This window comes from Onychostruthus taczanowskii, unplaced genomic scaffold, assembly GCF_017590055.1.
Source record: "Onychostruthus taczanowskii isolate IOZ18803 unplaced genomic scaffold, ASM1759005v1 scaffold29, whole genome shotgun sequence".
Classification (NCBI taxonomy): Eukaryota; Metazoa; Chordata; class Aves; order Passeriformes; family Passeridae; genus Onychostruthus; species Onychostruthus taczanowskii.
The window spans coordinates 7262975-7278355 of NW_024500239.1; the positions used below are offsets into that span (position 1 = coordinate 7262975).

At 43.7% G+C, this 15381-nt stretch overlaps 2 protein-coding genes across 4 annotated transcripts in view; one reads left to right on the forward strand and one right to left on the reverse strand.

Annotated features, from left to right (window-relative positions):
• Positions 1 to 15075, reverse strand: part of CARMIL1 (capping protein regulator and myosin 1 linker 1) — a 190211-nt gene extending 175136 nt beyond the window's left edge. For all 3 annotated transcript variants that reach the window (XM_041408078.1, XM_041408077.1, XM_041408076.1), the window contains exons 1-2: positions 14937 to 15075; positions 11009 to 11106 (exon numbers count right to left, since the gene is read on the reverse strand). In XM_041408078.1, coding sequence (XP_041264012.1) covers positions 11009 to 11106; positions 14937 to 14976 — 138 coding nt within the window. In that variant the 5' untranslated portion in view covers positions 14977 to 15075. The remainder of the gene's footprint in view (positions 1 to 11008; positions 11107 to 14936) is intronic.
• LOC121337767 (translation initiation factor IF-2-like) overlaps positions 15062 to 15381 on the forward strand; it is a 922-nt gene continuing 602 nt past the window's right edge. The window contains exon 1 of the mRNA XM_041408080.1: positions 15062 to 15366. Within this exon, the coding sequence (XP_041264014.1) occupies positions 15062 to 15366 (305 nt within the window). The remainder of the gene's footprint in view (positions 15367 to 15381) is intronic.

The following is a 15381-nucleotide window of genomic DNA, read 5'->3' on the forward strand; positions in this document are numbered from 1 at the left end:
CTATAATCTTTCTAATTTGAATATGCAACTTGTAAGAGTTGAGAGCTGCACCTCTTAGCTTTTTTTAGTAGTACTCAGTGTAGTCAAAAAAACAAAGAACAGTTTAAAATGAAAAAAAAAAAAAAAAAAAAAAAAAAAAAAACAACAACAAAAAACCCCAAACAAACAAACAAACAAAACCCCACCAAAAAACCTAAATCCCTGCAGTATTAGGTCACTCCTGAAGAATTTTCTTGGCATTTTGGCTGAAGACCAAACAACACACACTCTTCTGCAGATAAACAGGTTTTCCGAACTTCTGACATGCCTACATAGGACCCCAAGAGAATCAGCATGCAGCTTCTCCTGCACTTTGCCAACATGGTGTAGCTGAGCAAGCAAATGGTACAAAACTGGCTTTGAAATCACATGCGAAGGAAATAGTACAGATTACACAAAATACAGTTAAATTCCATGAGCAGAGTCAAGTCTCACAGAGGATGTCTTCCCAAAGTAGAGCTAGAACTGTAAAACTTGGGTAACAAAGCATTGTACTCACAGATTAAACCCTTTTAAAGCTATTTTACAGTCTTTTACACTGCTCTGGCACCATCCACATCAGCTAATTACATTTGAATTGCCGTGTTATACTACAGTTCTTTACTTGTTTTAACTTTCTCCCTTTTCTCAGCTCAACTGCTCCTGTATCTAGAGATGTGGAGAGAGCAATGCAAGTGAGTTGTGTCCACTGTACTGCCTTGCCTCCCCTCAGGACAAGCAGAATTTGCACAGCACTTGGTTGAGATGCTAGCAGTTGGTTTGGGGTTTAATGATGAGTTTTTGCTTGTTTTGCTTTGCTTTGGGGTTTTTTTGTTTTTTAACCAAAGAGAGCTGCTTTGGGAAAAGTGAAAAGAACTTAAAGCCAAATTACACAAAGGACACTGTAATGTCCAGCCTGAACCAAACTGCCACCATGACACAAATAGCATAGACCTAGCACAGACTTTGATTAAATTGTACAAGGAAACAGAGAACCTGGCTAGCAAGACAAGATAAAAATGTATACAGAGTAAGTTTATAGCAGCCTACGATACTTTTTAGCATAGCAGCATCATGTTCAGTCCATCCTTCCTGTATTTGCAGGGATACTGAGGAATTGGGGGATATTTGTCTTATCTCTGTAAGGAAACAGAAGTGGGGGAATATGGGCTGTTAGAAAACAGGCATACTGGAGTGAGAAGAGGTAAACTAAAAAGCAAACTCCAGTCCTGACAGCAATCTGCACACGGGGAAGCTTCCAGGGACTTTCTGAAGTGGAGGACATGGAAAGACAGTAAAAAGGAAGACACAAGGTAAGAAAGAGAGCATAAAGATATCCATAGTGTACACAACGATTGTACACAGAATACATCAATACACTTTACCAAAAATACAGGGATTTCAGCACTTTCTTGAGATGAAAAAAGAGAAAGGTCAAAACCTGTGCTTTTCTGCTGCTTGCAAAGTGCAGATGTGAAGAATAAAACAGTTAAGAAAGCTGCTTGTTATAGTTAAAATTCATTTTTCATGCTATAATAATAAATGCAGAACTTAGTTTTGGGATATGAATAAACTTACCAAGGTGGCAGAAATTATTACTCAACAAAACACCAGTACCTTACAAAGCTAATATTTCTTCAAATATTTACTTGCATGGTTGTAAATACCAAAAGAAGAGATTACCATCTAAAGCCAGCTGCACTAAAAATCCAAACGTCTGCTTTGACCTACCTTCACTGCTCCCTTCCTAAGGCTCCTCAGCTCCACATTGGAGTAGAGGCTCACATACATGGCTGTAAAAGGTATAACTCCTAAGCATCAGCCTCTAGTGTTTGTTAAGAGATGAGCCTCTGAAAGGCTTTCCCTCTATCCATAGTTTTGTGTGAATAGTTTCAGTCTTGCTAGTGGTCTTCAAGGCAGAGAGGGAGAAGCCTTTTCATTCAAAGGTTGCCCCTGAACAAAACATCAGTGCCCTGTCTCCCAGTTCAGATTGGGGTCAACAGCCATTCACTTTCTCTAATCAAATCTGAGTAGAAACTGCCCTGCAGCAGCTATCTCACCCTCTTGCTTTGCTCCCTGGCCCCAAGAAGTAGGTATCCATAACGTCTCAAATCCTCAGCACTTCATGGAGCTCTAAAAAGCAGTGGTTTGACCAAGTCTTAGGTACAAGGGAATGACTGCAGTTCAAGTGATGTGTACCTTAAGTGGCTTCTCTATAAAGACATGTTTCTGGCAAGCATCTTTGAGGAACAAAGTGGAAATGGCTTTCTCCAAGTGACTTCAGCTTCCTAAGCCCTGGCTAAGAGAGTGCTTCCAGACATCCCAGACAGACCAGTGTCTACCTCACACTGCTAACCACTGCTTCAGCTGTGGAAAGGGGGAAAAATTAGTTATTGACCAATCTAAAACACATAGGAGCAAGCATTACTTGAAAATCCAATGCAGGATGAAAATCTTGAGGGGAATATAGACCCAGTGTCTCCTCTTCTGTTTTCCATCTCCATATGCACAGTTTGAGGCCCATCCTGCTGTCACACAGGCCTTCTACTGTATGCAGGGATACGAACATCACTTGTCAGCCAAGGGGATAAGCTGCACAACACCCACACTGACAGGTTCAGACCACAATTCTTGTATTTATTTTCTTTATAAAGGTCACTTTGCAAGGAAGATCCAGAAAAATAACCTGTTCAAATAAGAGTTACTCCTCACTTGACAACAGTTTCTACCCTGTGAACACCTTTCCAGTAGCTCCACAGGAACCATGCACCCTTTTAATTTGTATCAACACCAGTAATGTGGCTCCTTCTTTGAGCTTCACAGCAGAAACTTGTTTTTTGTTGTGCTAGCCTTAAATTTCACATGCCACAGCTATTCAGATCTTTTTCTGCAACCCCAACTCCCTCAGCCAGGGTCTCTCTTCCCTCATCCAGCGGGCCAATTAATTTGGTTAAATCTGTTGCAGGAGTGTAGGGTTATAAGAATCTGGCTCTTACAATAACATTTTGCATCCTAACACTTTATCATCTGAAATAATCAAATTAGGGAAGCTATCACTGAGAAAAAGATATCACTCATGAGTTGACACAAAGTAGATGGTTCAGAAACGGGGAGAGATGAGACAGGAACAAGGGCAGAAATTAGCCTGGGGACTCAGGTAGCTGTACAGTGCACCACTAGCAGTAGCTAAATTTAAAGGATAATTTTATATCCTGGGCCTGTAATTACTTTACACAGAATTAAATTACCACCACCATGAGGAAAAAAAATTATAGGTGAGATAAAGTAAGTATTTTAATAATCAAACAAATCAGTGGCATTCACCAATCTTTCCACCACAAGAATGGTTGAAGAAAGGGACTCTGATCAATGAGAAGCATTTTTCACAGTACACTGCACTAACTTTTCACTTAGGAGCCCTTGCAGCCATTTTCAAGTTTACTGTGTCCTCCTTCACACTACTTACACCAAAGTAAACCATATTCTCTGCATGAGAAATCTTTTCTTAAAGTAAGTCAGGCAGATGAAACAAGCTGTAAAAGGAAAAAAGAAAAAAAAACCCACACAAATATATGTCTACCAAATAATACATTCTGTTCCCTTCCAAGTCTTCTCTTTCTTGGGGACTTGGGGAAAAAAAGCCACCAATGGCAAAGAGTGACTGAGACAAGAAGTTGACCCTAATGCTCATTTTTATTTTTTATTTTCAGCTTTAGGGAAATTATATTTAATAATCAGTCTTCTGCCTGCTTTATGCACAGATTTCACTGAAAATCCTTGCCTTAAGTGAAGGCTCCATTTCATAAATAATGGTGGCAAGGAGTCAGGCCCTCTCAAAGCAAAAGCACATTAGCAAACCACTTTGGTACATTATATATTCAGCAAGAGAAGTGGAAAGAGTGTGGCAGTCTAAAAAGGAAATACTTTCTAACTGGTTACAAAAAAATTGGCAGGAGGAAAGATTCCATTATCAATTCATGATCAATCCACAGTGGATTCCTCCCTCCCACCACGTTTTTTTATCCCAGTAACTGTTAGAGCGGTGTACAGAAAACCAGAACATGCTAAGAGTGAGATCATGTCCACATTTCCTCCTTCCAGAACACTGCAGGTGAATGTGCAAATGCAAAGCACATGAGCCAGGACAACAGCAGGTGCTTTAAGGGCACTGAAAAATTAGTCCCTTTTTCTTTCCTTTCCATGCCTGTACCAGTTGCCCAGAACTAAAGAAAGGGTGAACAAGCAAGCTGCATTTCTGTCCTTCCAAAGCATGGAAAGTTCATTGAGCCGCTGAGTCATCGAACCATAGAATGGTTTGGGTTGGAAGAGACCTTAAAGGTCCTCTCGTTTCAGCCCCCTGCAGGGAGACTTTCTACCAGACCAGGTTGCTCAAAGCCTCATCCAACCTGGCCTTGAACACATGCAGGGTGCAGGGATGGGGCATCCACAACTTCTCCAGGCAACCTGTTCCAGTGCCTCACCACCCTCATCATAAAAAATTTCTTCCTTACATCCAGTATAAATTTAGTGGGTTTCCTGTCACAACAGGTTCTGTTAAAAAATTTGACTTTGTTTTTCTTATAGGCCCACTTGAAGTACTGAAAGGCTGCAGTAGGGTCTCCCTGGAGCCTTTTCTTCTCCAGGATGAAAAACCCAAATTCTCTCAGCCTGTCTTCATAAGAGAGGTACTCCAGTCCTCTGGTCATCTTCATGGTATTTGTCTGCACTCACTCCAGGTCCATGTCCTTACACGGATGGCCCAGAGCTGGACACAGCACTTGAGATGGGTTCTCACAAGCATGGACTAGAGGGGCAGAATCCCTGGGGAGACTCACTTCAACAGGTGGGTCCATGTTCTTCTTATGCTGGGGGTCCCAAAGCTGGACACATTACTCCAGAATGCTACCTTTGTAAATTTTCCCACCAGTTAAAAGTAGCATTATGGATCAGTGTATAACATAAACAAATTTCAGTGGAACTTGCACATGTGTATTTTTTTTAAAATGTTTCCTATTTTGGAAACATATGCAACTGCATGACTGAATTAATAAATTCTATTTCCTACAGTACTCTTCTTATTTCAGTTTTTGGTAGCAATCTTACAGGCCACAGTTCAGTTGCCTTCTAAGAGGCACCTTGTAAATGTATTAAAATACATTTTCACATCTAAGTATTTTTTGATTACCCTACCTCAATTCACTTAGATTTCCTGACATGAGGGATGTACCAACACCTACCTCCTTTCATCTTCATAAAGACACACTTAAGATATATGTCATAACAGTCAATATTCTGGGCAGGGAAGAGGAAACACCATTATTTTTAAAGAATGTCCCTATTTAACATCATTATCACACACCAGCTGTCATGATATAACGTGTGAGATTGCACACATTTTATGTAAAACCAACCTTAGACAACCCGGTGCACTTCATGCTCTTAGTGGTTTAAAAGGAGTGCATATTTTTTAAGGCAAGATGTGAAATTCATCTCTATTCAAACTGAATATCACGGATGGATCAAGACAAAAGATGAGCAATGGAAAACAAGCACCAGTGCTTTTAATCTCAAAATAGTTTTGGTAGAGCAAAATAGTACTGCACCCAGAGACTGCCATCCTGATAGCTGAACAGGCACAGGAGCTCAGGCTTTTCTCCCCTGCTTCACAAGAGTCAGCCACATTGTTCAAGCAGTGTTCAAAGCCACATGGAGAGCACACAAAATGGCCATAATTGTTCCTTTGAAAGTAAACACAGATAGATTTTATTTTTTAAATAGAATTTCAGTCTTTATAAGAGAGTCTTTAGAAGCAGAACATGAAATCTCAGACCATGTGCACAAAAAAAAAATATAAACTTCTTTGACAGGAGTCAACTCAGTTTTTTGTTTTAAAAGCCCATGGAAACATATGTCCCAGAGAAAGTGACAAGGACATATGAATTGCTCCCAGTGAATTTATGTTGGGCATACAGTACATTTTAGGAAGAGCCACCTGCTAAAGCAACTGTCTCAATTTCAGAAGTAACACTGTGATATTTTAACAAAGAGAATGTAAATGACTAAGGGCAGAAGGACAACAGAGACTCCTCAATGGGATTTCGTAATAAAGTGCTTTTGGTCACTATGTCACATCACACTATTCTATAGCCTTAAGGTTAGGGAAAAAAAAACAAACCAAAACACAACACAAAAAAAAAAAAAAAAAAAAAAAAAAAACAGCAACAAAGCAAAGAAACCTGACCAAACATATAGAAAGCATGGCCACTTGCAGTATTTCCTTATCTTTTATGTCTAAAATAGTACTACTTTGGAAAGGAAAACTCATCTCAAAGGCAACTAGAGCAGAAATATTCCCTTTTTCTAATAGTAAAGACAAAAAAGAAGATGAATTCTGAACTCCAGCCTGTCATGAACCCCTCATAAAAACATCAATATTTCATAAGGAATTGGTCACATTTATTTCATATATTGGCTTTAGCTCAGATTTTAACTTCTCAATGTTTGCTGCTAATTACAATAAGTCTGAGAGGAAGAAAAGGCAGTAGGAAATAATCAACAAAATTATATACAGATAGCTTGACTATTTTGAGGGGGGAAAAGCAGCACCATGAACACCAAAGCTAAGAAGAAGCCCAGTCCCTAAAGGCAATTGTCTGCATGTGATAACCTGATAATCATGGAGTCCTCTGGATTAAAAAAAAAAAAAAAAAAAGAGAGAGAGAGAAGAAAATACCGAAGTATCTCACAGACACCAACAGGGCATTCTGCCGGAGCCCTTATGGCAGCAAAAGGTGGAGGCCTCAGAAGAGGAAGTAGGTGTAAAGTTTCTCTTCTTTTAATGGCTGCCTCCCCCACTCCCCTCTTATCACAGCTGCGACCTCTCTATTCCCATCAGCTTAAGCTGAAACTGGAGAGAAGGTCAGAAGTTATCAGTGTGAGGAAAAACACCACAGGCACTCAGCATGATGCCTTCAACCTTGTCCTCATAAAAATCAGGTTTGAACAAAACAATCACACAAAACCAAAGCAATCCTCCACTGATTAGAGAAGAGGACACCTCTGTCTATTTTATATAAGAATACTGTGGTGAGCATCCCATTGAAGCCAAACACAGCTGGGTCCACCCCTGCAGGAGTCCTCTGCCTCTGGCTGAGGGCCACATGGAGCCACCTGGGGCAGCCTGCTCAAGGGCTCTGCCACAGCTGGGCTGCCTGCAGCCAACATGGTGCAAGTGTGTCACCCCAAAAGTGGGAACAAGCCTTGACCAGGGCTCCCCACCTTGCTCCAGAGCTCTGGTACTCAACTCTGGCCTGAGCAACACCACAGCTGCACTTGCACTCGGTCACTTTCTCAGCTGAGGCCACCCCACAGAGCCGACTGCTTGGCCTGGCCGCGTGTCACTGCGGCGCTGGTCACCACTGGAGCTCAGCTGCCACCCCAGTCCTGCTGAGTGTCTCCCTGGCCCACAGTGGGACTGTGACCCACTGGGGAGCCCCACAAGGTTTGTTCTGCTTGCCCTGTTGGACACCTTGTCACCTTTCAAGGTCTCCCATGTGAGGAAACATGCCTGCATGTTTCCTGACTTTCCTCAATACAGCTTGGCTCTGCCAGAGTACCCAGATGGGACTGGAGTTTCATCAGTCCTCAAGCACCCTAATCACGCCCTAATCAGTCCTCAATGAAGCCCTAATGGCTTGAGGACTGATTTTTTTGCCTGCTCAAGCTGGTTATTGCCTTTCCAGGACTGGACACCCGTTTGCTGCCCAAACACATGAGATTTGGTGCCAGCAGACCAAAGGCAGCTCAGCAGTTCATGATGTTTACTGTTTTGCATCATTGTGACTAACTGAAAAACTAAATAACTGCAGATTGAGATGACTGAGGCTGCAAACTCCTTGTGCAGACTGAAAAAATCTGGTTTATATCAAAATTCCTAGACATAATTTCTGAACTCTGGCACCTGAAGCTGGGATCCCAAAGCATCTTAAGTCAAGCACGACCTTTGTCCACCAGCTTCACCTGTTTAATACTGAGATCCTGTTGCAAGCAACACCAGGGTTTTGCAGTGTTTTATCTGTTGTCTCAGATTCTAATTTCCATGTTAATTATCAGAGGAATTTCCTATAGCAGAGTGATTCAAGTACATGGTTACATCCATTCTCTAGTACTCTGTACCTTGAACACACTGTGAACAACAGGGCCAGCAGTCAAGTGTTTTTATAGTTACCTGCCAAGTGAAGTCATTTTTAAATAATCTCCCTTGCTCAAAGTGATACTGATTTTGCTGAATTTCCCTAGGAAGAAAGGATGAGAGATCATTTAATTAAAGCACAGATTTGGGGTCAGGGCTCAGTGGCAGCCTCTGTGACCAACCTCCTCTAAAGCCACGAGGAGCATTTCACAACAGCTCTGGGGTTACCTAGATGAGGACAACTGGTATTTTCTCCCTATTAAGTGCCAGACCCAAAGCATGGCACCTAATTTGATTATAAACACCCAACTACTAATAAAATTCAACCCAAAAATCTCAAAACAATCCATTGCCACATGTGCACTCAAGAGACAGTACTCAGAAGATTAATGTTTCAAAACAAAGCTCTCAGGAGTCGAGGAGTGCTGGCATGAAGGTTGCCCATGCGTTCACTTAAGGATACAGTCTTTAATTACTGAACTGCTTTTGCTGCCAACACTTCATTCAGCATTTCATTTGACAGGCTCACCCAAGGCACAGCAACTTGATTTTACCCACTCCGGTCAGAACACGGCCATATGCATTATTTACTGAAAACCTTTCAGTTCCAGTTCAGAGTACCAAAACTCTTAGTTTTGCAGGCAGATTTCCTGTAGCATTTAGTATTAAGCACTCACTTCTGAAGTAAGGTTATTTATTTTCAGTGTCACTCTTTTGATGAGAGAAGAGTACATGTCCTCTAATATGCAGGTAAGAAGTGAGATTGTGCTGACACACTAAGGCCAAAAAGTCTCCATTAATTTGAGGTAGCAAACTTAATGTGCTTCTGGTGTAATTTCTTTCAGAGCATTCTGCATTCCATAGAACTTTGCATCCCCAAAGTGAACCACAGTCTCTACAGGCCTTTGCCACAGCAGACAACATTCAGCACCTCTGCAAAAAACAAAAAAAACTCCCCAAAATGACAAAAAGAAAAACCAAAAACCCAAACGAACAAAAAAAAAAAATCAAACCAAATAAAGATCCCATATAAAGATTTACACACTCAGAGAAACATTGTAAAAAAAGCATCTTTAGTGATTTGTGCAGCTTCACAAAAGACGATTTTCTTCTACAGCAAAGGAAAACGCAAAATCCAATTCCAGCAATCAATAATCAATTTCTCTATGAATAAAAACTTTTTTTCCCCCACCAGTATAAATCCCCTGCATTTCTACATCAAAGAATAAGTGGTTATACCAGACTACATCCAGTAAATCGTTCCCCTGAAACACTTATCTTGTGCACTGAAACCTACATGCACATACACAAGTAGCGCTCACTAACTCATGAATCTCTGAAAGGTTCTCTCCCTTTCAGCACCTCTTCAGTCATGGAAGGTGAAAGGCCCCCACATGAGAGCTTAGCAGATTAAAGAGAAAAAAACACCCAAGTCATCATATTTAGGCATTTTACTGCCAAGTAATACATCCCTCAGAAACCTCACAGATGATTCAAAGCTTGACATTCTCTTGGTCCCATCAGTTCACAACAGCATTTCAGTATTTCCACAATATATTTCACTATTGATAATAGTTATGGTTCCATGTAAGTCAAAAAGTCAATCAAGTGTAACCACTTCAGTGAAACCTGTCAGCCTTCTCTATACACATGGCTTTCAAATAAATAGAGACAATCAATCACCATTCACATATTCAATCTATTTCCAGCACAGAAACTGTAAATCAAGGAACTAGATATAACATGGGTAGATATTAAGCAGAAAATATTTCAAGTTCCTTTAAGTAGTGGCTCTCACAGAAAAGTGAGCCATTATCTACAGTCTTAATACCCAGGGATAGCAACATGCACTTTAAGAGGATAATTCATAAGTGATTAAAACGCTGTGGCTTTGAAAGACAAAATAGCACATCTGCATGGAGAATGTACCTAATATCTGTAACAACAGCTTTGGCAACAAAACTTTCAAATATGGAACAGCACAAACACAAGACACCAAATCTCAAATATCTTGCAAAATATTATGGCAGTATTGTACTTATTTGTGTTTGTTACTCTAAGAGTTCTCCTGGTAGAAATGTATCAAAAGAACAAGGAAATACACTTCCATGTCTTTTTGTATGTTCAAGACAGTATGCAAGCAAATGTAGAGGCTCCTTACCACAGTTTTCTTCCTATCAAGAGAGGCCAGCAAAACTATTCTTGAGAAAACAGGAAAGCATATTTAAATGAGATTAATTTGACACTTTCCTCCATTAGTTTTAAGAACCATTTAGAATCCCACACATTAAGCATTTCTTTTAAAATGCAGATGTATGACTTAACAGAGAATACCAAAAAACACAAATAGTCATTTGAGTTCAAAAAGCCCAACAGTTTACTGTTGCTCTTCACTGCGTAACAGCTTCAGATTCTCAAAATTAATTCTACACATTTCATTTTGCATTTCTTGGCCACTTAGAACTCTTATGGATGTAAACAGGAAGCTTAACCAGCAAAGGCAGCAAAATATTTTAGAACAGGTTCTGATAATAGCTTGCTTTATCATCAGTCCACAACACAACACCCAAAACTCTGAAAAATAACTTGGTGATAAACAAGTGTGTGCACACATACACAGCTGCACACCAACTTCCTATGCAGACTATCATGAAAGCAAGAAAAAGTAAGAAAATAAATTACATGGACATGTTATGGCACACATAAAGTTCAAAGAATACTTCCAGAGAATTAATGCCTTCTGAAAAGATACTGGCTTTTCCTTTGCCTATGTAATCAGAGACATTCTATTATACTTACCAATATTTTGTTATCCACTTTATCTCCCTTGGTTTCCAGCTTTACTTTCTTCTTGACAGAAATTTTGATTTTCCTCCCAATAACATCCCTGACACTTTCTGAAACAAAAGAAGATATCTTCATTAAATACCTTCAGTGTCAACACAAGAAGGAAACAGATGCCACTGTTGAGTTTTCAGAAAGACTCAGAGTTATGTTGTCCGCCTGCTTGCACTCATGGAAGTCTCATGCACATGCACCAGTACTAAACACAACCTAACACAAGTACAATTTTCTAAGTATGCCATCTACACAATAATTTGTGTCTACTATGATAGTATTATTGATGTCATATGCCTGGATTCTAAACACAATTTGATTTTTTTTTTTCCAGCACTGCTTACATATCAAAAGCATTCCCAAGACAAGGCATAGCACTGCTTAGCTCCATTCTGGGAAAATAAAACAAATTCCTTAATGCTATTATTTGTACCTGAAAAGCTTACTAAAGCAAATTATCTACTTGCATTGCACAAATTTCAGCCTCTTGTTAATATCAAGGAGGCTAAATGGGTCAGGCAATTGAAGAGCAACTGTTCACACATTTTGCACTCTGTGCACTGAAGTAGCGAAGCAAACCAAGCAGACTTCCAGATAGTAACACCTGGCAGCTATGCAGAGGATGCTGTGGAGGCAACATTGGTTTTGGTCCAAAACTCAGCAACAACATAGCCACTCATGGTGCTAGCACCAAAGTTACATTAGTTGCCATAACTTTTTAATATGTACATGCACACACATGTATACGAAGTCTCTGCCAATTATGGTACAACCCTGAACATTTGCACCCTGGCCTGAAGGGAACATACACACAGGGAACTGTGTCTAGAAAGCTTATACAACTACTGACACTGATGTAATTGAGAGATAAACAGAGGAGCTCATCTAGAAGAGCCAATTTGGCACCTTCCCTAAGTTTCACTCCCCAGCCCCCACTGAAAGGGAACGAGAAAGAAATCTTTTAAACACATTAACCTATTTCCAGCCCAACAACAGGCATCTGTAAAAGGAAAGTCTCCACCCTCTCCAGACACATACACTTTGCCCTCGGGCACGCTTAAGTTTAAAAGCAAAAATGAAAGATAATAGGCTATTCCTAAGGCTTTTAATTATAGTGCTCTGTATAGCGCTTTTCTGCACAATTTTCATCCGGTAGTCAGAAGACATTAGCACAAACAACACACCATTTATTAAGCCTGGATGTTTAACCCAGGCCACCGTGTTCTGCCTGCAGGGCAGAAGGGTGTTCAAGTCAGAAACGTGGCTGGTCAGAGAGACTATTCACCAGAAAGAGCTCTTTCTGCAGAATCGGCATGCTTTCCCCAGGAATTTTAATTTTTCTATCAGGAAACAAAAGCTCCTCGGTAGCAGCAGCTTGCCCAGCGAGAAGCCTGTCCCAAGCCGCGGCAGCCCCGGTGGCAGGCAGCCAGCGCGGCCAGCTCCCGGAGCAACCGCTTGGTCCGGAGCCAGGCTGCGAGATCCCGGAGCAGCCAGGTAAGCGGAACCCGGGGGAAAGTCCAGCCCGATGTGAACTGCTCTCCCAAGGCTTCCTCTCCCATGGGTAATGCCCAATTCTGGTCTTTCTGCCCCTGCTTGGGAACCCAGAAGTAAGCTGACCATAGAGTCTTTCTCATCAAGTCCTGTCTCATTGCAGAAGGTATTGCTGCTGTCTCTGCTACTTTACCTCCACGTGCAGCCTGTGCTTTTCGGTTTCTCCTCTCCCACAAACAGCTCCAAGTGCCTACATGTAGCCAGGGGACTTCCTCCTGACACACCTGCATGGAGAGACACGCTTCCCTTCGCTGTCCCACGGGTCCCACACAGCAGAAGTGGGAATAACTGCAAGCCCTCAGCTCCAGCACTCCTACTCCAACAAGCCATAGGGAGAGAAGGGGCCTGGGACCCCAGACTGCACAAAGCATCATCAGGATGTCAGCTCCTCACAAGGCTCTATCTGCCTGAAAGGGCTGGAAACACTGCTTCAAAGAGCTAAGATAGCCATTTCGTAGATACTCTCCATGAGACTGAAGACAATTCCCTCCACATTGGGTGGCAAGCGGACACACAAAGTAAATTTGTAGACTGAGAGATGGAAACATAACATTAGGGTTCACATTTCGAAGTGTTCATCCATTTCTAATGCTGGAGGCTTCAGACATTCACAATTGGTAGGAGTGGGTCCAGGCAAGCCAACAGTAAGAGAGGGTTTCTTTGAAGACTATGACCTGCGAGACCTGACAAAGGTCACACGGGAAGTGAGTAACAGAACAAAAACTGCAGCTCAAACACTCCTACCCCCAGTTTAATCTTCACACTCCAATCACTCTGTGTTAAAGCACATCCTTTCATCCTGCTCTCAAAACACGGTTATTACAAAGAGCCTATTTAAAGGTTAAATTTTAACATGCAAACACCAAAATACTGCTAGAAATTAAACCAATCTATACGAACAGATCCCCCCACCTCAGAATAGCCCTTGACAAATCAAGCTGAGTGGGTGCAGGGCACCAGGGCTGGGGAGGTAATTCTTAAGATGGTTCAAAGCCACCAGAGGAGGGGATGTGTGAAGATGCTCACCTGTAGTATGCAGCACACCTCACCTACAACACTAGAGTGCAGACCCATGGTGAGTAAGAAATACTGTGTATTAGCACTTCAAACATGTCTGGCCACTTTAAAATAGGGAAACTCCATGGTTTTAACCATAGCTACTCCTAGAACTCTTTCCAGCTTATCATTTCTTAGCAGTAAGCTACAGACTATGGTCTCTCTATAAACCACATGGTTTGGAGACGAAAAGGACTGCAAAATAGAGCTATTTTGACTCTACAGAAAAAAAATCTGCAGCAGCTGCAAATGTCCACCCAGATTTTACCAATATTTGCTAAATGCCAAAACCACTTGCTTACTGACGAAACTGAAGGAAATGCAACAATGTAAATTACCTAAGTACGGTCTGAAGGACTGTATTCAATGCTACATGTATCTTGTTGCCTGACAAATTTCTGTTTCTATCTGTCCTTAAGACAACACTTCAAATTATTACAATGCTGGTGAGATCTTTAGATAGCTCTTCAACAGGCAAAACCAAAGGAAATTCAGCCTGAACAAGGTAGCTGAGGGCCTGGAGCATCAGAGCTGTTATCCCCAAATGACACTGGTTACACACACGCCGCGTGTGTAACGATCCATTTATTGGAAGCTCCCCAAAAGCGATGACAGCATTTTCAGAGTCCTCTCCATCACCTGCAACTGCGTTCCTAAGCGTATACCATGCAGGATGGAGGCTCCTGTGCACGGGGCCATAAAACTTTAATTCCAAATACCCTTACTCCCTCCTACGTCCAGACGAAAACGAGTCTTAAACTACGCAAAACCCGGGAGGATAAATAAAAAAGCACCGAGCGGAGCTGCAGCCCGTGCCGCCAGGCTGAGGCGCACCGAGGACGTGCCCCGGGCGGCGGCGGTGCGGGGGGCCGGGGCAGCTTCCCAGCGCGTCTGCCAGCGCTCGCAGCCTGCCGGCATCCTGGACAGTCCGCTCCGGAGGGGGGACACACACCGTGCCCCGCCGCGGCTCCCGAGGGCTCAGTCCCTGCCCGCGGCCGCCTCCCCGCTGCCCGCCGCAGCCCCGCAGCCCCCGCCCGCCCATTCCCCGCACGCAGCAACGCGGCCTCGCCGCCCCCCGCCGGCTCCTGCGAGTCTCTCCAACCCCGAGCGGAGCCCCCCGGGCTCCCTGGCCAGCCCCCACGGCGCTTCCCCGGCTCCACAGACCCAGCCCCATCTCCGGCAGCGCTGCATCCCGCGCACGGCGGCCTCCAAACTTGCCCCCGCAGCACCTTCGCCCGGGACCCCGCAGCCCCCATCCCCGCCGCCATGCCCCGTCCCTTACCGATCAACTCTTTGGGGACGTCGGAGCTCTCCTCGGCCATGGCGGCGGCGCTGCCCGGCGCCCGGGGGTGCCCGGCGGCGGGGCTGCTTCAGCGGCGCGCCGTCCCTGCGCCGGGCGAGGCGGGCATGCACCCAGCGGGCGGGGGAGGAGGAGGGCCGGCCGTGCGCCTCGCTGCGGAGCACGGGGTGTGTACGCGGCTGCGAGCGCGGGCGGAGGGAAGGGGCTTCTCCCGCCCCCGCGGAGCCCGCTCCCCCCGCGCTACATGCCGGCCCCGGCTGCCGGCGCGGCCAGGAGGGGCATTTCCAGGGAGGGATGGATGGTCCGCAGGCGGCCGTCAGGCGCGGCGCTGCGGGCTCACGGCGGCCCCCGCACCGGCTCCCCCGTTCCCGCCTGCGCGCCGCCCGGCTCCCCCGCCCGGCACCGGCGGGAGGCGGCAGCTGCCCCC